Source organism: Mustela nigripes, chromosome 12 (genome assembly GCF_022355385.1).
Source record: "Mustela nigripes isolate SB6536 chromosome 12, MUSNIG.SB6536, whole genome shotgun sequence".
NCBI classification, from domain to species: domain Eukaryota; kingdom Metazoa; phylum Chordata; class Mammalia; order Carnivora; family Mustelidae; genus Mustela; species Mustela nigripes.
Window position 1 is genome coordinate 76,363,338 of NC_081568.1, and position 19,177 is coordinate 76,382,514.

General features: G+C 41.7%; 2 protein-coding genes across 9 annotated transcripts in view; both read left to right on the forward strand.

The window, feature by feature from the left end:
* MATR3 (matrin 3) overlaps window positions 1–3,381 on the forward strand; it is a 49,137-nt gene extending 45,756 nt beyond the window's left edge. For all 8 annotated transcript variants that reach the window (XM_059417678.1, XM_059417686.1, XM_059417681.1 and 5 more), the window contains one exon: window positions 1,207–3,381. In XM_059417678.1, coding sequence (XP_059273661.1) covers window positions 1,207–1,257 — 51 coding nt within the window. In that variant the 3' untranslated portion in view covers window positions 1,258–3,381. The remainder of the gene's footprint in view (window positions 1–1,206) is intronic.
* Window positions 3,382–14,322: 10,941 nt separating this feature from the next.
* PAIP2 (poly(A) binding protein interacting protein 2) overlaps window positions 14,323–19,177 on the forward strand; it is a 31,466-nt gene continuing 26,611 nt past the window's right edge. The window contains exon 1 of the mRNA XM_059417690.1: window positions 14,323–14,467. The gene's annotated coding sequence lies outside the window, so the exon portion shown is untranslated. The remainder of the gene's footprint in view (window positions 14,468–19,177) is intronic.

The following is a 19,177-nucleotide window of genomic DNA, read 5'->3' on the forward strand; positions in this document are numbered from 1 at the left end:
TTCTTTGCTACCTGTGTCTTATATTTAGCATATGAAAAAAGAATGCTGGTTTAATTGCATTAGTAGCAGAAGTTGTGTATAACATAGAGCATTGTTGAAATAAAAAGTTGTCTCGGTGCCTGATACTTGATAAGTGCTATGCTTTCTAATATTTCCTAGCTATTCTAATTTTCATTTGTTTATTGGAGGTGACTTTATAATTCTGTGGTTTGTTGTTTTGTTTTGTTTTAATTTTTTTTTTAAGATTTTATTTATTTATTAGAGCATGAGAGGGGAGAGGTCAGAGGGAGAAGCAGACTCCCCCACTGGAGTTGAGAGCCTGATGCGGGACTCGATCCTGGGACACCAGGATCATGACCTGAGCTGAAGGCAATTGCTTAACCAACTGAGCCACCCAGGCGCCCTCTGTTATTCTATTTTAAAGAAACTGTCGACTTCACTAAAATTTATTATGCAATATAATATTTTGTTAATGATAAATGACTTGATACTTTCCTGAGTGTTTTTTCCAATGGCTTTTAACCCTCTCATCAGTTGGAAGTAACTATAGAGTTGAGCAATTCTACCCGGAAGTAAAGAAAAAATGGGTATTTTACATTTGGCAGGGAGGGTTACTTATTAATGTCTTAATATGCCTAAGAACTCTAGAAATTACAGGTGCAATACAGGGGTCACCGCTTTTGTAGATAAGGTGGGGTTTTGGGGGGTTGTGGAATATACCCACAGTCATTCATTTAAGAATTGGTATGGCTGGCTTTATTGCTGTAAAAGAATTGAGTAGTTGAAATAAAGAATAGCCCACAAAGAAAATATTTACCACCTTTAAGAAAATGTTTCCCCACTTTAATGGAAGGCACACTATTTGAATAAATGCATGTTATTTTAACTACTGTATGTTCTTGGAATAGTGGCAGTTCTTCTGTGCAAGTATGATTTTTGTTTTCTTATCTCTAAGTTAATGTTAACTGTAAATTGGAATAATCTTTTTTCCACATTTTACTATTTTTTCCACGTTTTTATGTACTATAATCTAGTTTAGTTTTGTACACTGACTTAACAAGAATACCAAATCTTTAAAATAACTGATAATGTTACAGTTAAATTACAATGAAATTCAAAAAGTTGGGTAGAGTATTTTATTTTGAAGTTCATCCTTTTAGGTTTTCTTAGGTGACTTAATCCTTGTAAATTTTTTTTTCTTTTCAGAAATTTCTGAATAAATTGGCAGAAGAACGCAGGCAGAAGAAGGAAGCTTAAAATGTGCAAGAAGCTTAACAATTTCAAAGAAAATAATGGTTCTTTGTTTTTAATGTTAACCTTTTTTAAATACAATACTGATAGTTAGAAGAAAACTATTGTACTCTTTTGTTTTAGTGGAAAAATAATAGATGTCTGTTCATGTGTTAAGTGTTAGAGCAAAAATACATACACGGTTAAGTTAATGAAGAATTGTTTTTGTTTTATCAGAATGGTAAAAGACCGAAGTACTTTGTAGAGACTGACTCGTATGTAAGCTACTTAAGACAACTTGCACCACTAAGAAAAAAAGATGTAGAATCATTCAGAGAAATGAAATTTAGTTCCAGGCTTCAAAGAAATGTCAAAACTTTTGATTCCATTCAATAAAGAACAAAACCAATTGTATTTTTATTACTTTCATCTGAAACATTCCACATTTTAATCTGAGCCTTTCATTTGAAGTTTGAAGCTTTTTGGTTGCTTTTTATTTGGAGATCTTCATGATATGAGATTGGCAATTAAAAAGCAGGTGCAGTTTTCTTTTAATGTCATGTTGTTGTTTAGGTAATAAGAAATACTAAGTAATTGGCTTTAGATTTTTGTAATTTTTTCCCCTAAGTTCCTGCTAGATTTCGTATTCTAGTAGTCAATGTATTTTCAGTGAAATGTAAAAAATACTCCCGTTCTCTTTGAGCAGTATTAATTTCTTGAGATCTTATTGCTTGTCACTTGAATCCTGTAGCTGTCATACATCTGGTATAAGCAACATTTGATTTTTGAAGTGTGTAGACCATCTCTTCATATTTCAAAATGTAATTTTACATTTCTGCATTTTAAAACAGTTTGGCCATAATCTAGACGCACGCTTCTAATTCACATACCTGCACATGTGACCTTTGTGAACAGAAATTTGCATGTATAATCTGTGTTTACTTGTAACTTTCTGGTAATATACTGCTTATATCTGTGGATTCAAGTTTCTGAAGTGAATACCAATAAAAAAAAACTTAGGCCATGTTCATTGGTTATACATGTTTGGAATGTTAACCAATATTTTTGTCAGTTGTGGTTTTTATTCACTGTTACACTTCTTTGCATGCTTTAACAAATTATTACATTTTTAATCTAGAGTGTTCTAAAGACTGCTACTAAAGATCTGAGTTTTAAAGTTTTTGGTGCTGGTGGATTTCTTGTTCCTGTTACATAAAAATGGGGCTATTCGTGGTCTTTAAAAACCTTTGAAGGTTAAAATGATAAGAGTGAAGAAATGGCAAAAGCTCATGTTTAAACCTGTCTTAAGTATCAACCAATAAAGTTGGAAATAACGTGGAGTATCAAGAATTAGTTCTACCAGCTTTTCAAAATTTTTTTGGTTTCTTGGTGTAAGGGGTTTACCTATTGTCAAAAACAAATTTTTAATGTTAAAAAATAGAAGAACTTAATAAGAATTCTCCTTGGAACTCTTAGGTCTGAATGTGTTTAAGGGATATATCAGAATTTTGTGGTGTATCTCTGAAAGGCAGTTAACTTTTTAATGTGACATGCACAAAAAATCCTCGCCAGTTTATTTCTGCAGTTTAATTTTGGCCTTTACTAATTACCCACTTTTGTTTATTCCAACTGTTAACTAACAGCAAGCAACATGAAGTGTCAAGTATGCATTGGAATCCCTAATTGTTTCCTGTCAATGATAGCATTTTTTCATAGGCCCGACTTTGTTGGCTCTACCAAGCTATAGAAGAAAAAGTTCAATATCTTCATTTAATCACATTTAGAAAGCAAAAATTTTCATAAGTAAGCTATTAGTATTTTCCATATTATGGCAAACTTTTTTTCATAGGAATGTTTTCACGTAAACCTGGTATAAAGTTGAACATTTTTACCACTATCATTTTAGCCTTTAGTTTAATCTTAGGTTGATCCTCTGTGAGGAAACCTTTAAAAACACCTTGAGTATGTATTATTTTTTTAAACCTATTGCTGGTATATTTGAGATTTGAGTGTGACTCCGAAAAAAGCTTGAATTGACTATACTGTAAAGGGTTAATTTGAAAATTTACTGATGAGGAATGTGAATTTCTGGTCACAGTGCACTAACTTCTGTAGAGTCTAAATACAATTTTGAGGAAATTTTTAAGGTTATATCTGTTCTCTGATTTCCTTTTAAGGGGATAGCTTTCCTCCCCCAGTGATATGGAACACAAAATACACCGTTAAGTGTTAATGGTAGGTATTAAGAGTTATAGGGGGAAAATCCATTATTTTTTGCCTAGCTTTATTCACAGTGGGTTTTCAGTGATATTACCCTGAGTAATATTGTAACAAAAACAGGCTGGTGGTGGAGGCACCTGGGTGGTGCAGTAAATTAAGCATCTGGCTCTTGGTTTAGGCTCTGGTGTGATCAAAGGGCCGTGAGCATTTGCGTTGCACTTATCGTGGAGTATGGTTGGGATTCACTCTCCTTCTCCCCTACTCTCAAACTCTCTCAAATAATCTTATAAAAAGGCCAATGTAGTGGAAATCTGCAGGTACACTGTAGTAGAACAATTTTATTTTTTTTAAGATTTTATTTATTTGACAGAGAAAAATCACAAGTAGATGGAGAGGCAGGCAGAAAGAGAGAGAGAGAGGGAAGCAGGCTCCCTGCCAAGCGGAGAGCCTGATGCGGGACTCGATCCCAGGACCCTGAGACCATGACCTGAGCCGAAGGCAGCGGCTTAACCCACTGAGCCACCCAGGCGCCCCAGTAGAACAATTTTTTAAAAACCAGAACATTCATGATTCATGGGGTGCCTGGCTGGCTCAGTCAGTGTGAAACATAAACCAAATCTTGGGATTGTGACTTTGAGACCCAAGTTGAATGTATAATCTTAAAAATAATTTATGAGAGATCAAGAGGGGGAACACAAAGCACAGGGGAGCTGGAGAGGGAGAAGCAGGCTCAGGGAGCCCGGTACGGGGCTCGATCCCAGACTCTGGGATCATGACCTGAGCTGAAGGCAGATGCTTAATGACTGAGTCACCCAGGTGCCCCTAAAAAATAAAATCTTTTTAAAAAAATAGTAAAGTGTGGGCGCCTGGGTGGCTCAGTGGGTTAGGCCGCTGCCTTCGGCTCAGGTCATGATCTCAGGGTCCTGGGATCGAGTCCCGCATCGGGCTCTCTGCTCAGCAGGGAGCCTGTTTCCTCCTCTCTGCCTGCCTCTCTGCCTACTTGTGATCTCTCTCTGTCAAATAAATAAATAAAATCTTTTAAAAAAATAGTAAAGTGTTTGATCCAGTGTGTGTAGGTTATTTAAGATAATTTGCATTATGGCTAGAAGCAGCTCTCTATGCTCTTATTGGTCTCCATTATAGAAGATGGTTTAGTATAGTTGAAAGCTCAAGTATTGGGTGGTAATGTGTTTAGGATTGGGTATTCCCTGGCAGCTCTGAGCTGTTGGTTGATCTACTGTTTAAGATGCGCTTTCCGGGGGCGCCTGGGTGGCTCAGTGGGTTAAGCCTCTGCCTTCAGCTCAGGTCATGATCCCAGGGTCCTGGGATCGAGCCCCACATCAGGCTCTCTGCTCAGCGGGGAGCCTGCTTCCTCCTCTCTCTCTCTCTGCCTGCCTCTCTGCCTACTTGGGTTTTCTCCTTTTAAAAAAAAGGATAAAATCTTTAAAAAAAAAAAAAAAAGAATATCTTATAAAATGCACTTTCGGGGCACCTGGGTGGCTCAGTGGGTTAAAGCCTCTGCCTTTGGCTCAGGTCGTGATCCCAGGGTTCTGGGATGGAGCCCCGCATCCGGCTCTCTGCTCAGCAGGGAGCCTGCTTCCCTTCCTGCTCTCTCTGTGTTCCTCTCTGTCTACTTGTGATCTCTATCAAATAAAATTTTAAAAAGTCTTAAAATGCCCTTTCCAGGGCTCCTGGTTGGCTTTTAAGAGACAGAGCCCAAACTGGTGGGGGAAGGGCAGGCACAGGGAGAGACCGAAGCAGGATTAGATCTGATGTAAGGCTCAGTCTCAAAATCCTGTGATCTTGACTGGAGCCAACATCAAGAGGTGGACATTTAACCCGATGAAGCCTCCTGGGCACCCCCAGAATAAGATCTCTTAAAATACAGAATACCAGGATGCCTGGGTGGCTCAGTTGGTTAAGCAGCTGCCTTCGGCTCAGGTCATGATCCCAGCATCCTGGGATCGAGTCCCACATCAGGCTCCTTGCTCCGCAGGGAGCCTGCTTCTCCCTCTCCCTCGGACTCTGCCTTCCACTCTGTCTGCCTGTGCTCGCTCTCGCTCTCTCTCTGACAAATAAATAAAATCTTAAAAAAAAAAAAAAATACAGAATACCCAGGGTCGTGGGATTGAGCCCCAAATCAGGTTCCCTGCCTCTGCCCGTCTCCAGTTCATGGGCTCTTTTTCCTTCACTCTTATTCTCTCAAATCTTAAAAAATTATGATAGCCTGAGATACGGTTCAAAGACTCATGCTTTTAAAAAATATGCTTTAACTTTGATGCAAGTCGGTTAGGGTTAAGGCCAAGATTCTTAGGGTCAGCAATAGTATACAAACCAAGTTATTGAATTGTTTTTTCTTTAGTGGTTCTCAAATGTTAGCATGCATCAGAATTACCCGAAGGCTTTGTTAGAATATGGATGGGGTCCACTAGAATTTCTGCTTTGCTGGGTTTTGGGTGGGTCTTGATAATTTGCAGTTTTTAAAGATCTTATTTGACAGAGATCACAAGTAGGCAGAGAGGGAAGCAGGCTTGCCGCGGAGCAGAGAGCCCAATGTGGGGCTCCATCCCAGGACCCTGGGATCAGGACCTGAGCGAAAGACAGGCTTAACCCTCTGAGCTCCCCAGGTGCCCCAATAATTTGCATTTTTAACATGTCACCAGGTGATGATGGTATCAATTCTAGAAGCCACACTTTTTAGAATGACAGTTTTACTTGTAGCTAAAGAAGTATTTTGGCTAGAGGTTGTAATCATGCCTACTTCAGGTACTCTTGCCTCCCCCCACACACACACACTACTGCTATGGCTACTGTTCCAAACCTTGAACTAGGGGAAATGCTAGAAAATAATCACCATTTGAAGCTTGTGCAAAGCATTAAAAAAAGCGGGGGGGTGGTGCGCAGAGTAATTCAGTTGAGTGACTCTTGGTTTTCAGCTCATGTCATGATCTCATGGTCCTAGGAGAGTTCCCCCCTCACATTCCCACTCGTGCTCTTTATAAAATAAAAACTTTTTTTAAAACCACCAATGGAAGATACCCCATTTCAGAGCTGTAGGTATTGCTTTTCCAGGTGTGCCTTTTCTCTTTTGCTCAGAATACTAAAGTCTTGTAATTTTCTGGGAACTGGGCACAATCAGACATTTAAGGAAAGTTACTGGGGCGGAAACATGAAGTCTCAGGAATTCACTATTTTGCCTAGTTAAATGTTTACTTTCTTTTCCCACTGTATCACTTAATAACAGGAACTAATGAAACAGCTTGGTTATAATTGAAGTTTCAAGTGAATGGGAAAATGGAAATGGCTACCTCATCACTCAAGTACATCTAACTTGGTAAACTATAGTTGGTACTGAGTGGAGCTCAACTAAAGTACTAGTTAATTAGGTAAAAGATAAAACTTAAATTACAGAGATTAGGCAAAGTACAGATGAGGACTATTGGAAGGTAATATACAATTTTTATGACCGTGTTCAGATTTTTTTTTTAAGATTTTATTTATTTGCCAGAGTTCACAAGTAGGCAGGCAGGCAGAGAGAGAGGAAGAAGCAGGCTCCTTGTGGAGCAGAGAGCCTGATGTGGGGCTCGATCCCAGGATCCTGGGATCATGACCTGAGCCGAAGGCAGAGGCTTTAACCCGCTGAGCCACCCAGGTGCCCCTTATGTTGAGATTTTTAGCCTTGGCTCTTTTGTGAACTTAAAGCTCTAGATTAAAAAGGTTTATAATTGCCAATTTAAGAACTCTGTGAAGATGTACAATAGGAAATATGAAAACAAAGGGAAAAGCAATCTATATTGGATCTAGTAGACCAAAAAATTGACATTTTTGCCCCCCCATAACATATGTAAACTTGGAGTGAATGGCATTGAGTACTAATTTAATGACCTCTGATCCATGATGTTCTTGTGCTTCATGCATGGTAGCATTGATGAAGAATGTTTTGTGTATTTAACCAAAAGTATTCCAGAAACAACCAGCCATCTAAAGACATGTAAATGGGATATGCCGAGAATATCAGGGATGTCCCACCTTTGATTAGTACAGTACCCAAGTTTAAATCATTGCACTTGCCTGTTGTAAAGCAAGACTAATTCTTAGGTGCTCAACTCTGCCAAGGTTAACTCAGAAGTGGTTTCTTGTTGGCTATTTGACTCTTGAGATTTAAATGACCTTTTTCTGCCCCTTCACTTTTAAGAGGTCCCTGGGTGGCTGGGTCAGTAGAGCATGCATCTCTTAATAGTGGGGTTCTTCCTAAGTTGGAGCTTCACGTTGAGTGTAGAGATTATTTCAAAATCTTAGAAGTTGGCTGTGAACATCAAAAGGCATCAGCAATCGGATTCTGGCTGTTTTCTTGCCAATCACAAGTCTATATAGAGTTCATTTTTCTTACTACTCCACTGTGTGAGTTCTATAGTTTTTGTGGTGTCATGAGGGCCTGTGGGGGAAGGTGTGGCAGTTTATTATTAGTGTGATGGTGACGCTGTAGTGGTACCTCCTTTCATGTTCCAGATTGTGGCTGCTACTCACAAGCATCAGGGGTTGACTTTTTTTTTTTCTTTTTTTTTTTTTTAGATTTTATTTGAGAGACAACAAGAGCACAAGCAGGGGAGGGGCAAAGGGAGAGGAGGGGGAGAGGCAGACTCCCCACTGAGCTCAGGGGCTCCCAGGACTGTGAGATCATGACCTGAGTCAAAGTCAGACTCAACCGAATGAACCACCCAGGTGCCCACTGGCACATCTCAGCTTGGCCCAACCTGGAGGAATTCCCTATGCCCTTCCAGTATTCTGCAATGTGTAGGCACACATCACCCTTTTGCAAAAACCTTTACCTACGTCTACACACATCTACACCTTAGTCTCTAAATCCTGTTCATCCTGCCTACTCAGCTTATACAAATTTGATCCTCCTTTTAACTTAGGATGGTTGGTTGTTTCTGGAATTCTTTTGGTTAAATACACGTAACACTTCACCATCTTAACCATTTAAAAAAAAAATTTTTTTTTAAAGATTTTATTTATTTATTCGACAGAGAGAGATCACAAGTAGGCAGAGAGAGAGAGGAGGAAGCAGGCTCCCTGCTGAGCAGAGAGCCCGATGCGGGACCCGATCCCAGGACCCTGAGATCATGACCTGAGCCAAAGGCAACGGCTTAACCCACTGAGCCACCCAGGCGCCCTAAAAATATTTTTTTAATTTATTTGACAGAGATCACAAGCAGGCAGAGAGGTGGGGGAGGGGGGCGGGGGGGGGGGGAGCGGGCTCCCCATCACGGAGAGAGCCTGATGCTGAGCTTGATTCCAGGACGCGAGCTGAAGGATCATGACCCGAGCTGAAGGCAGAGGCTTTAACCCACTGAGCCACCCAGGTGTCCCCATCTTAACCATTCTTAAGCACACAGTTCAGTGGTATTGCATTCACATTGTTCTGCAACCATTATCCATCCCCATAACTCTTCATCTTATAAAACTGAAACTACCTGTTAAGCAGTAACTCTCCACCCACTCCTTCTCCTGGCCCCTCAAAACCATCATTACAATTTGTTTTTATGATTTTGTCTATCTCAGAAGTGGAATCCTACAGTATCTTTGTCACTTAATGTACACAAGTTTCATAGATGATATAGCATATTGCAGAATTTCCTCCTTAGAGGCTAATACTTCATTGTATATATATCCCATATTTTGCTTATTCATTCATCTATTGCTAGACATGGATTGCTTCCACATTTTACCTGTTAGTAATGCTTGCTATGAACATGGATGGACAAATACGTATTTCAGATCCTGCTTTCAGATCTTTTGGACATATACCCTGAAGTTGTATTGCTGGATCATATGATAATGTTATTTTAAAAATTTTGAGGAACCTCCATACTGTTTTCCACAGCAGCTATACCATATTACACTTCCACCAACTGCAGGAAGTTTCCAGTTTCTCTACATTCTCACCGAAACTTTTTAACTTTTCCTTACTTGATAGTAGCTATCCTAATGGGTGTGAAGTGGTATCAACTTTTCTAGAAAAAGATCATGCCAATTACTGCCTTGTGTATCAGTGTTCAGGACCATGCTGGCACATGGCAGACATCAAAATTTGTTGCATCATGCTTTTGTTTGTTTGTTTCTAAAGATTTTATTTATTTATTTGACAGAGATCACAAGTATGCAGAGAGGCAGGCACAGAGAAAGGAGGAAGCAGGCTCCTCGCCAAGCAGAGAGCCCGATGTGGGGCTTAATCCCTGGACACTGAAATCATGACCTGAGCTGAAGGCAGAGGCTTAACCCACTGAGCCACCCAGGCGCCCCATGCATGATGCTTTTGTATCCTCACCTGAATTGTAAATATTCAGAGCAGGAACCACTGCTTACCCCTACAGTACTAGGTCCTTACTAAATATGAAGTAATGCTGGGGTACATACTCTTCCCAGCTTCCACATGATACAAATGAGCATAGGGACAAGACCATTACCCAAACTGCTATAGAAGTATATAAGGTAGTTTTATTTGAGGTATGATTTTTTTCTTCCTGTTTATAACTCCAATTGAGAATTTAGACTACTAAAAAATATGCAAAAGCCTGGGTGGCTCAGTGGGTTAAGCTTCTGCCTTTGGCTCAGGTCATGATCTCAGGGTCCTGGGATCGGGCCCCACATGGGGCTCTCTGCTCATCAGGGAGCCTGCTTCCTCCTCTCTCTCTGCCTGCCTCTCTGCCTACTTGTGATCTGTCAAATAAGATCTTAAAAAAAAAAAAATCTTTCAAAATCTGAGATAAAGGGGCGCCTGGGTGGCTCTGTGGGTTAAGCCTCTGCCTTCAGCTCAGGTCATGGTCTCAGGGTCCTGGGATTGAGCCCCCCATCAGGCTCTTTGCTCAGCAGGGAGCCTGCTTCCTCCTGTCTCTCTCTGCCTGCCTCTCTGCCTACTTGTGATCTCTGTCAAATAAATAAAATCTTTTTAAAAAAATCTGAGATACTGTTTACTCTGTTTTGAAATGTAGCCTGCTATTATAAATAATGGATTCAATCATATTTGCATTTATTTTTACATAATTTTAGAAGATTATATGTGCTATTTTGTAGCTTTTTTTTTTTTTTTTTTTTTTTTAGATTTTTTTGAGAGAGAGAGAGTGAGGGGAGGGTCAGAGGGAGAGAATGCAAACTCTGCTGAGCATGCAGCCTGATGTGGGGCTGTGTCGCAATCCAAAATGGATTTCACAACCCATGAGATCATGATCCCAGCAAAAACCAAGAGTTGGATGCTCAACTGACTGAGCCACCCAGGTGTCCCCTGCAGCTTAGGGAAAAAAACAAAAACCTATCAAGGGATATACATTTTTTATTTTTCTTTTTTTTAAAGATTTTATTTATTTGACAGAGATCACAAGTAGACAGAGAGGGAAACAGATTGAGAGAGGGGGAAGCAGGCTCCATGCTGAGCAGAGAGCCCAATGAGGGACTCGATCCCAGGACACTGAAATCATGACCTGAGCCGAAGGCAGCGGTCTAACCCACTGAACCACCCAGGCACCCTACATTTTTTCAAAAAGATTTTTTATTTACTTATTTGACAGAGATCACAAGTAGGCAGAGAGGCAGGCAGAGAGAGAGGAAGGCAAGCAGGCTCCCTGCTGAGCCGAGAGCCTGATGTAGGGCTCCATCCCAGGACCCTGGGATCGGGACCTGAGCTGAAGGCAGAGGCTTTAACCCAGTGAGCCACCCAGGCACCCAGGATATACATTTTTTTTTTAAAGATTTTATTTATTTGAGAGCGCATGAACTGAGGAGGAAGAGAAGAAGAAAAAGCAGACTCCCCAGTGAGGAGGGAGCCCCATGTGGGACTGGATCCCAAGGACCCTGGAATCATGGCCTGAGCCACCCAGGCAACCGGGATATATATGTATCTTTTAAATAACTAATGTTTTATTTTGTTACACCATAATTAATCTGACCAATTCTATATTGATAGGCTATTTGTTGTTTTTTTTTTTAATTTTTATTTATTTATTTGACAGCGATCACAAGCAGGCAGAGAGACAGACAGGAGGAAGCAGGCTCCCCGCCAAGCAGAGAGCCCAATGCGGGACTCGATTCCAGGACCCTGAGATCACGACCGAGCCAAAGGCAGAGGCTTAATCCACTGAGCCACCCAGGTGTCCCAGCTATTTGTTTCTATGAAAGCCTTACACGTCCCTACATCAAATTCCTATACATGGAGTGTTGGGAGTCAGAAGATCTGCCCATTTTACATTTTGATAAAAAGTCTGCAGGAATGGGGTACCTGGCTGGCTCAGTTGGTAGAGCATGGGACTCCTAATCTTAGGGTCCCGAGTTCAAGGCCCACATTGGGCAAGGATCCTACTTAAAAGATTAAAAAGTCTGCAAGAAGTTGGTAGTTTAGACTGGGAGCTTATTCACAACCATCCTGGGCCTTCAATACTATCCTCTCTCTTCTGATTCCTACTTCAACTTCCATCTCAAGTTAGGATTCATTTTGCTCACTGAACCAAACAAGGATTTTTGGAGTGTCTTTAAACTGGATCTCTAATGGTCCTATTGAAGTGTTTGTCCTCTGCTCTAACGGCACTTTCCGTTCACAGACCATCACCACCACCACTGTTCATATATAGCATGAACATTATGAACTCCATTTTGCAAATGAGCAGAGGGTTCTTGGAAGGAAGGATAGCCAGAGGATACCAAGGAAGTACTCTGGGGCCCATCAAGCTTTCTCAACCACAATGGTGAACTCTGTGAGCTGGGAATGGCATTTGAACTATATACCGATTTTTTTCCTTTAAGTTCTGTCCCTAAGGTGGAGCTTGAACTCACAACCCCAAGACCAGGAGTTTCATGTTCTACCAGTTGAGCCCGTCAGGCATCATAGAAATTGGGATCTTAACCCCTTTGAGAAAACAGTGCAAGCCTTTGAATAGTTCAGATGAAAACAAACCAAGGGGGCTCCTGGGTTGCTCAGTTAAGTGTCTGTCTGCCTTTGGCTCAGGTCATGATCCCAAGGTCCTGGGTTCGAGCCCCACATTTGGCTTTCTGCTCAGCAGGGAGTCTGCTTCTCCCTCTGCCCCTGCTCCTGCTCTCTCTCACATACTCTAACAAATAAATAAAATCTTTTTTAAAAAAAATACAAAAACAAAAAAACAGGAATGGGGCGCCTGGGTGGCTCTGTCAGTTGGGCATCTGACTCTTGGTTTTAGCTCAGGTCCTGTCTCATGGGTCATGGGATCAACTCTGAGTTGGGCTCCACACTCAGTAGGGAATCTGGTTGAAGATTCTCTTCCTCTGCCCTTACCCCGCACATGTGCATGCTCTCTAATAAGTCTCAAAAACAAACACCAGAATTTATCAAAGATTTTTTCAATGTAATCAAGTAGTTTCCTAAGTCACAAATTCTACTCTTTTCATGATTAGTTTCTGGGTCAACTACAGATAATATGAACACCCTTTTGATTTTGTTTTCCTCCCTCCTCCTGTTTATGCCTTTTCCAGCCTCAGGTTGATAATTAATCTTTCAGGTTCCTTGGATGAATCATACTCTGCAGACCTGTAAAACAGCACCATCTCCTTCCTCCAAGAACTTTTGCTCAGCAAGCAACAAAGCCAAACCCTTCCTCCCAGTTTAGGCTACAGATCTGAAAATGTGGCCAAAGAGGTTCACTCAGGGGCTATGGCAGAACAAATGTGTTCTCACTTCTTTGGGCCTTTGGAAAACCTAACTAAAGCAGATTTTTTTTTTTTTTAAAGCAGACTTTCAATGAATGAAATGGATCTAAAGATGAGTAGCCCTCTTCTAGATTCCTTCCCATGGAGAAAACCACTTTCCTTAGTTTCAGTAGATACTAAAAGCATGTTTGTTGTTTTTTTTTTAAGTAAGCTCTACATCCAGTGTGGGGCTTGAACTCATGACCCCAGGATCAACAGTTGCAAGCTCTACCAAATGACCCAGCCAGGTGCCTCTTATGTGCTTTTTAATATTCAATTTTACCAGAGTAAAAAGGTAAATCTCACTCTCTCATTTTCCTTCCCCAAAGGCAAGAAATGACTTTTTGTGTGTCCTCTTTCAAATATAGTGTATATATACTCAAACATCCAAATCTTCTTACACATAGTATACACCATACTTTGATTATTATCAGTAAAATACATATATTGAGTCTTGCCAATGATGACAAAGGATTAAAGTAATGCATGGTGGGGGGGCAATGCATTCAGGATCATGAACTAGGAAGCTCCTGGACCCTGCAGTCCCACCCTTCTATACTATCTCTGGACAGGATATTTCTTTTCTTACCCACAAAGAAGCTTCCATAGGCTGCCTGGGAACCAAATATTCACAATTTGTGACTGTGTGTACAGATCTAGCTTCAGAAAATGTGTGCCTGAACGTGTCTGAATGCAGGTAGTGTATAGATCATATCCTGTGAATGTCTTATTGTTTCCCTATTATGTGTCTTTGTCAGGGTCTCTGGATGTCACTGGGTGCGTGTCACTGTTTGTTTGACACTATATACCATGTTTGGTGTGTGTGTGTGTGTGTAAATGCGCTGTCCTTATCAAGACGTTCCTGTTTGGTGTTAATGTATTTTAGATACCGTTGCGATCCGTATTCTTCAACCCCCAGCTCCCTCACTCACTACATGCCAACATTTTTTGAAGGATAGATGGGTGTCGGGGCACAAGCTCGCCCGGCACCAGTCTCTAGATAGAACGCAGCAGGACTTCCAGTATTTGCGCAGGCATAAGCGTGCAGCCTGGGATACGAAGAAAACCTTGGGCTCCCGCGTTCTCTTGCGCGCTCTCTAGTGGCCTCAGAGGGCAGCGCTGCCAGAACGAGGGGGCGGAGCCGACACGGCGGAAGTGAAGTCACTTCCGGGCTGGGGTGTTTGTTTGGACTGGAGAAGGGAGGCGGCGGGCGAAGCGCGCGTCGAGCGGGGGAGCGGCGCTGCCTGTGGAGATCCGCGGAGGCCGACCGGATTCGTTGGCTGCCGTCCCCGCTGCCGTGCACTGGGTGAGGGGTTCCCTCGGGCAGAGCGGCCAGAAGGGTGCGGCGACCCCAGCGGTCGAGGGACAGCACCTCGGCAACGGTTAAGGGGCCTGGAGGGGCCCCCGGGTTGTTCGCCACCAAGCCTCATATGGCTTCCTTTATTCCTTGCACCTTTAGTCGCGTTGAGGGATGAGCTGGGGCCGACTTAGACTCTTTCTTCTTTGAGAAATGGCCGTCGCTTTTTTTCTCATTGTCATTATTATTTATGATTTGGATCTCGCAGCACTCTATCCGGGTCTTCGGTGGCGCGCGAGGGTTGCCGGGATAGCACTTTCTCATGCCCACCCCCCCACACTTTCTTCACCTCCTCCCTGGTCCCCTTTTCCCCTGCCCCCCACTGCCGCTTCGGCAACAAAGCTCATTGTTTCTCCCCAGTTTACGCCTGCGCGTCGCCACGCGCAGCTCCTAGTTGCTGCGCTTGCGCGCTGCTCCCGAAGCTTGGGCGGGGGAAGAGAAAGGGGCAAAGAGACTGGCGGGCTGGCGAGCGTCCTAGGGGAGCGTTATGCGACCGTCCACGGGCCAGTACCTTTCTGATAGATTTTCTTCCGTTTCTTCACTGTCACTTACTCCTTATTTTAGTTACATTGTTTCTCATGCTCAGGATAGGGGGCCGGACTCCTGCTCCGGGAGGGTTGTGAGCCAGATAACTTTAAGGGCCGATCCAGTTCGTATTCTTGGATTCTGCTTCTCTTAATTTCCCTTCCACTATGTGCTTACTCCCCACTACCACAAAAATTACGTGGCTTGTGGTGAACTTTGTTTTTTCAAAAATATTTGTTGAAGCAGCCAGCAGTTTGATTTTCTGGTGACTCAGAAAGGGACCTTTTCTGCTTCTTTAGTTGTCTCGCTTTCCCTAATTTTGCAGCCCCGTCACCTCACCGAAACCTCAAACTCTAGAAGAAATTTGGCTTCTAATTTGCCGTGGGAAAAAAGTCTTAACAGCTGACAGCTTTTGACATTTATTTCAACAGAAGACACGTTTTCGTGTGCTGGCTAATATTGTAGTCTCGTGGCATGATTTTTCACAGATTGCAGTTGAGCGGGTGTTGGTCTGCATTTTCTTCAAAATAGCCTTTGAAATTTCAACGTCTGCAGGTTATGTTTGGAAATAAGAAAAGGGCCTATGGATTTATGTTTTTTAAAGATTTTATTTATTTAATAGGTAGAGATCACAAGTAGGCAGAGAGGCAGGCAGAGAGAGAGAGAGAGAGAGAGAGGAGGAAGCAGGCTCCGTGCTTAGCTCCATCCCAGGATCCCGGGGTCATGACCCAAGCTGAAGGGAGAGGCTTTAACCCACTGAAACACCCAGGCGCCCTTGGGTCTATGGATTCTTTTTTTTTTTTTTTTTTTTAACTTTTTAAAAGATTTTATTTATTTATTTGACAGACAGAGATCACAAGTAGGCAGAGAGGCAGGCACAGAGAGAGGAGGAAGCAGGCTCCCGGCTGAGCAGAGAGCCCAGTTTGGGGCTCGATCCCAGGACCCTGGGATCATGACCTGAGCCGAAGGCAGAGGCTTTAACCCACTGAGCCACCCAGGCGCCCCAGGTCTATGGATTTTTAATGTGATTCCTGGTGTTGGTTTGTACTTCTGATTCCAGTATGTAAAAGGATATTTGGAGCAAATTAGCTTGTTTATGCTACTTGTTAATTGTGAATTTGTACAAAACTTAATCTTTTCTCACGAAAAAGTGTCTACGACAAATAAAGATAGGTGACTTTCCAAAAATGACAGCCTATTTATCTCTTTCTTTAAGGGATGGGTGTTAGGCAATGGAAACTCCCTGTGATGGTTAAAAGCTTGAGAGCTGGGAGGATTTTATTATAATATATTGCATGTTGCTGTTAAGGAGCTCCAATTGAGGTAGATGATCTCTAACCTCTTAAGAACAGAGTAAGTTTATAGTAGGCTTTTCCTTAAGTAGGCACGGTACACCTTATTCAGGTTTACCCCTTTTATAACTCTAGAGAGTAATGCTCCAGTTTCAACAGAAAATGTAAACATAAAAATCTGTTAGCATAGCAATTTCATGGACATTGTGAGCATTGAAAGAAAGTAGAAAATAGGGGCGCCTGGGTGGCTCAGTGGGTTAAAGCCTCTGCCGTTGGCTCGGGTCATGATCCCAGGGTCCTGGGATCGAGCCCCGCGTGGGGCTCTCTGCTCAGTGGGGAGCCTGCTTCCTCCTCTCTCTGTGCCTGCCTCTCTGCCTACTTGTGATCTCTGTCTGCCAAATAAATAAATAAAATCTTTAAAAAAAAAAAAAAAAAAAAGAAAGTAGAAAATAAGTACTCAGCCTCCTTCCTTTTGTGCTCTTACATGTTCTTGTAATTTGCAACCTTATTCATTATAACCTATGGAATAGGTAGAGGAAATTTTATCTTGCCCATTTTGAAATTGAGGAAATAGAGTATTGAAAGATTATTTGATTGAAAGATTGAAAGATTGTTTTATTAGGCACATATTTCTATAGCACTTAGTAATACCAGTCATTGTTCTAAGTGCTTTTACAGGTATTTAATCTTCACCTTCTTTTGGTGGTAAGTACTGTTGTAAAATAAAGATAACAGTTAATAGGTGTGAATTAACTTGTTCACTGTTAACACAGCTGGTAAGAACTGGAATTCAGACCCAAGTAGTCTAGAGATACGTGCTCTTAACCATTTTACCGTGCTGCTTGTGGTTTAGTGACATACTCAGGATCCTCTAGGTGGTTTGTGGCGTATCATAGATTAGGACCCAATCCAAGACTAAAGTTATCCAAGTGATCCCTTTGCGATCTGGACCACCCTGTTGCATTAGTAATTTGCATTTGATATAGCCTGAGGTTCAGTTATAGTTCCTTTCTTTCGTTCTAAATTTCCTTAATGTTTAGAGCAGTGTTGTCCCAGTTAGATAACTGCTAATGGCACATATGTCCATTGAGCGCTTGAAATGTGGCAGGTGCAACTAAAGAACTAAATTTTTTATTTTACTCAATTCTAATTGGTTTAGATTTAAGTAGCCATATGTAGCTATTGGCCACATATTGAATAGTACTGGTTCAGAGGTTTGAATTGTTTCTGCTTTTTTTTGTTGTTAACTTTTATTTTTGCGTTTTTACATTTATTGATTCTTTGTGTTTTTTGGGGGGGGTTGACTTTTTGAGAGAGCAAGGGGTGGAGGGGGGTCAGTCAAGAGGAGGGGAAAGGGAAAGAGAATTTTATTTTTTAAGATTTTATTTATTCATTTGAGAGAAAGAGAGAGAACAAGCAGAGGAGAAGCAGATTTCGCTGAGTAGAGACCCCGACTCGGGGCTTGATTCCAGGACTCAGAGATCATGACTTGAGCAGAAGGCAGACACTTAACCATCTGAGCCATCCAGGCGCCTTGGGAAAGGAGTATCTTAAGCAGGCTCCACACCCAGCTGCAGAGCCCAGGTAGGGCTGGCACTCATGACCCTGGGATCATGACTTGAGCCAAAATCAAAGAGTCAGATGCTTAACCAACTGAGCTATCCAGCCCCATCTGCTTGTATTTCATATCAGTTTTTATAAATAAGGATGGTATTTCTCATGTGCTTTGAGCTTTTATCAGCAGTGATGATAGGTAGTGCTTGAGCCATCCTTACTCTCACCAGATCACCTTCATTACACTAGTTGAGATTAGGATTAAAGTCGTCATTCTGTATTGTTGTTTCACTTCTACAGGTTTTTTAACATGTGATTTTTTTTTAACCTTATACCTTGCTCCAGCAACCTTGCTCCAGCAACCTTTAATTGCTCGAAATGTTTAATAAGCACCAAAATAGGGAATAGTGTCGTGTGCCAGGCTCTGTACCTAGGTACTATTATTATTTTCCACTTGATAGGGAATCTGAGACAGAGAGGGGTTAAAACTTGCCTTTGGGTTCCAGAGCCCCTGCTTTTAATCATTAATGTATACTGCCAAACATTAAAACAGAAAATTCAGTACTGCTTACAAATTTAAATGGAAAACAAGCTGAAGCAGAAGTTTCTTTATCCTAACTTTTGGAGAGACAACTAATTATGATAATGTGTATGCAAATAATGTTAAGGAATAACAGTAGTTCAAAATAGAGTACATAGGATAAGAAAAGGTGTGGAATCAGCTTTTTTTTTTTTTTAAAGAAAAAAAATCAATTTTTTTCTTTAAGATTTTATTTATTTGAGGGGCACCTGGGTGGCTCAGTGGGTTAAAGCCTCTGCTTTCGGCTCAGGTCATGATCCCAGGGTCCTGGGATCGAGCCCCACATCGGGCTCTCTGCTCAGCAGGGAGCCTGCTTCCTCCTATCTCTCTGTCTGCCTCTCTGCCTACTTGTGATCTCTGTCTGTCAAATAAATAAATAAATCTTTAAAAAAAAAAAACAAAAAAAAAACGAAGATTTTATTTATTTGAGAGAGTGAGAGAGAATGAGCAGGAGGAGGGGTAGAGGGAGAGGGACAAGCAGACTCTCTGCTGAGTGTTGAGCCTAGGCGCACCCCTCTGTTTGAATTTCAATGAAAATTCTTTTCTTTCTTTTTTTTTTTTTTTAAATTTTATTTATTTATCAGAGAGAGAGAGAGGGAGAGAGCAAGCACAGGCAGACAGAATGGCAATGGCAGGCAGAGGCAGAGGGAGAAGCAGGCTCCCTGCTGAGCAAGGAGCCCGATGTGGGATCGAGTCCCACATCGGGCT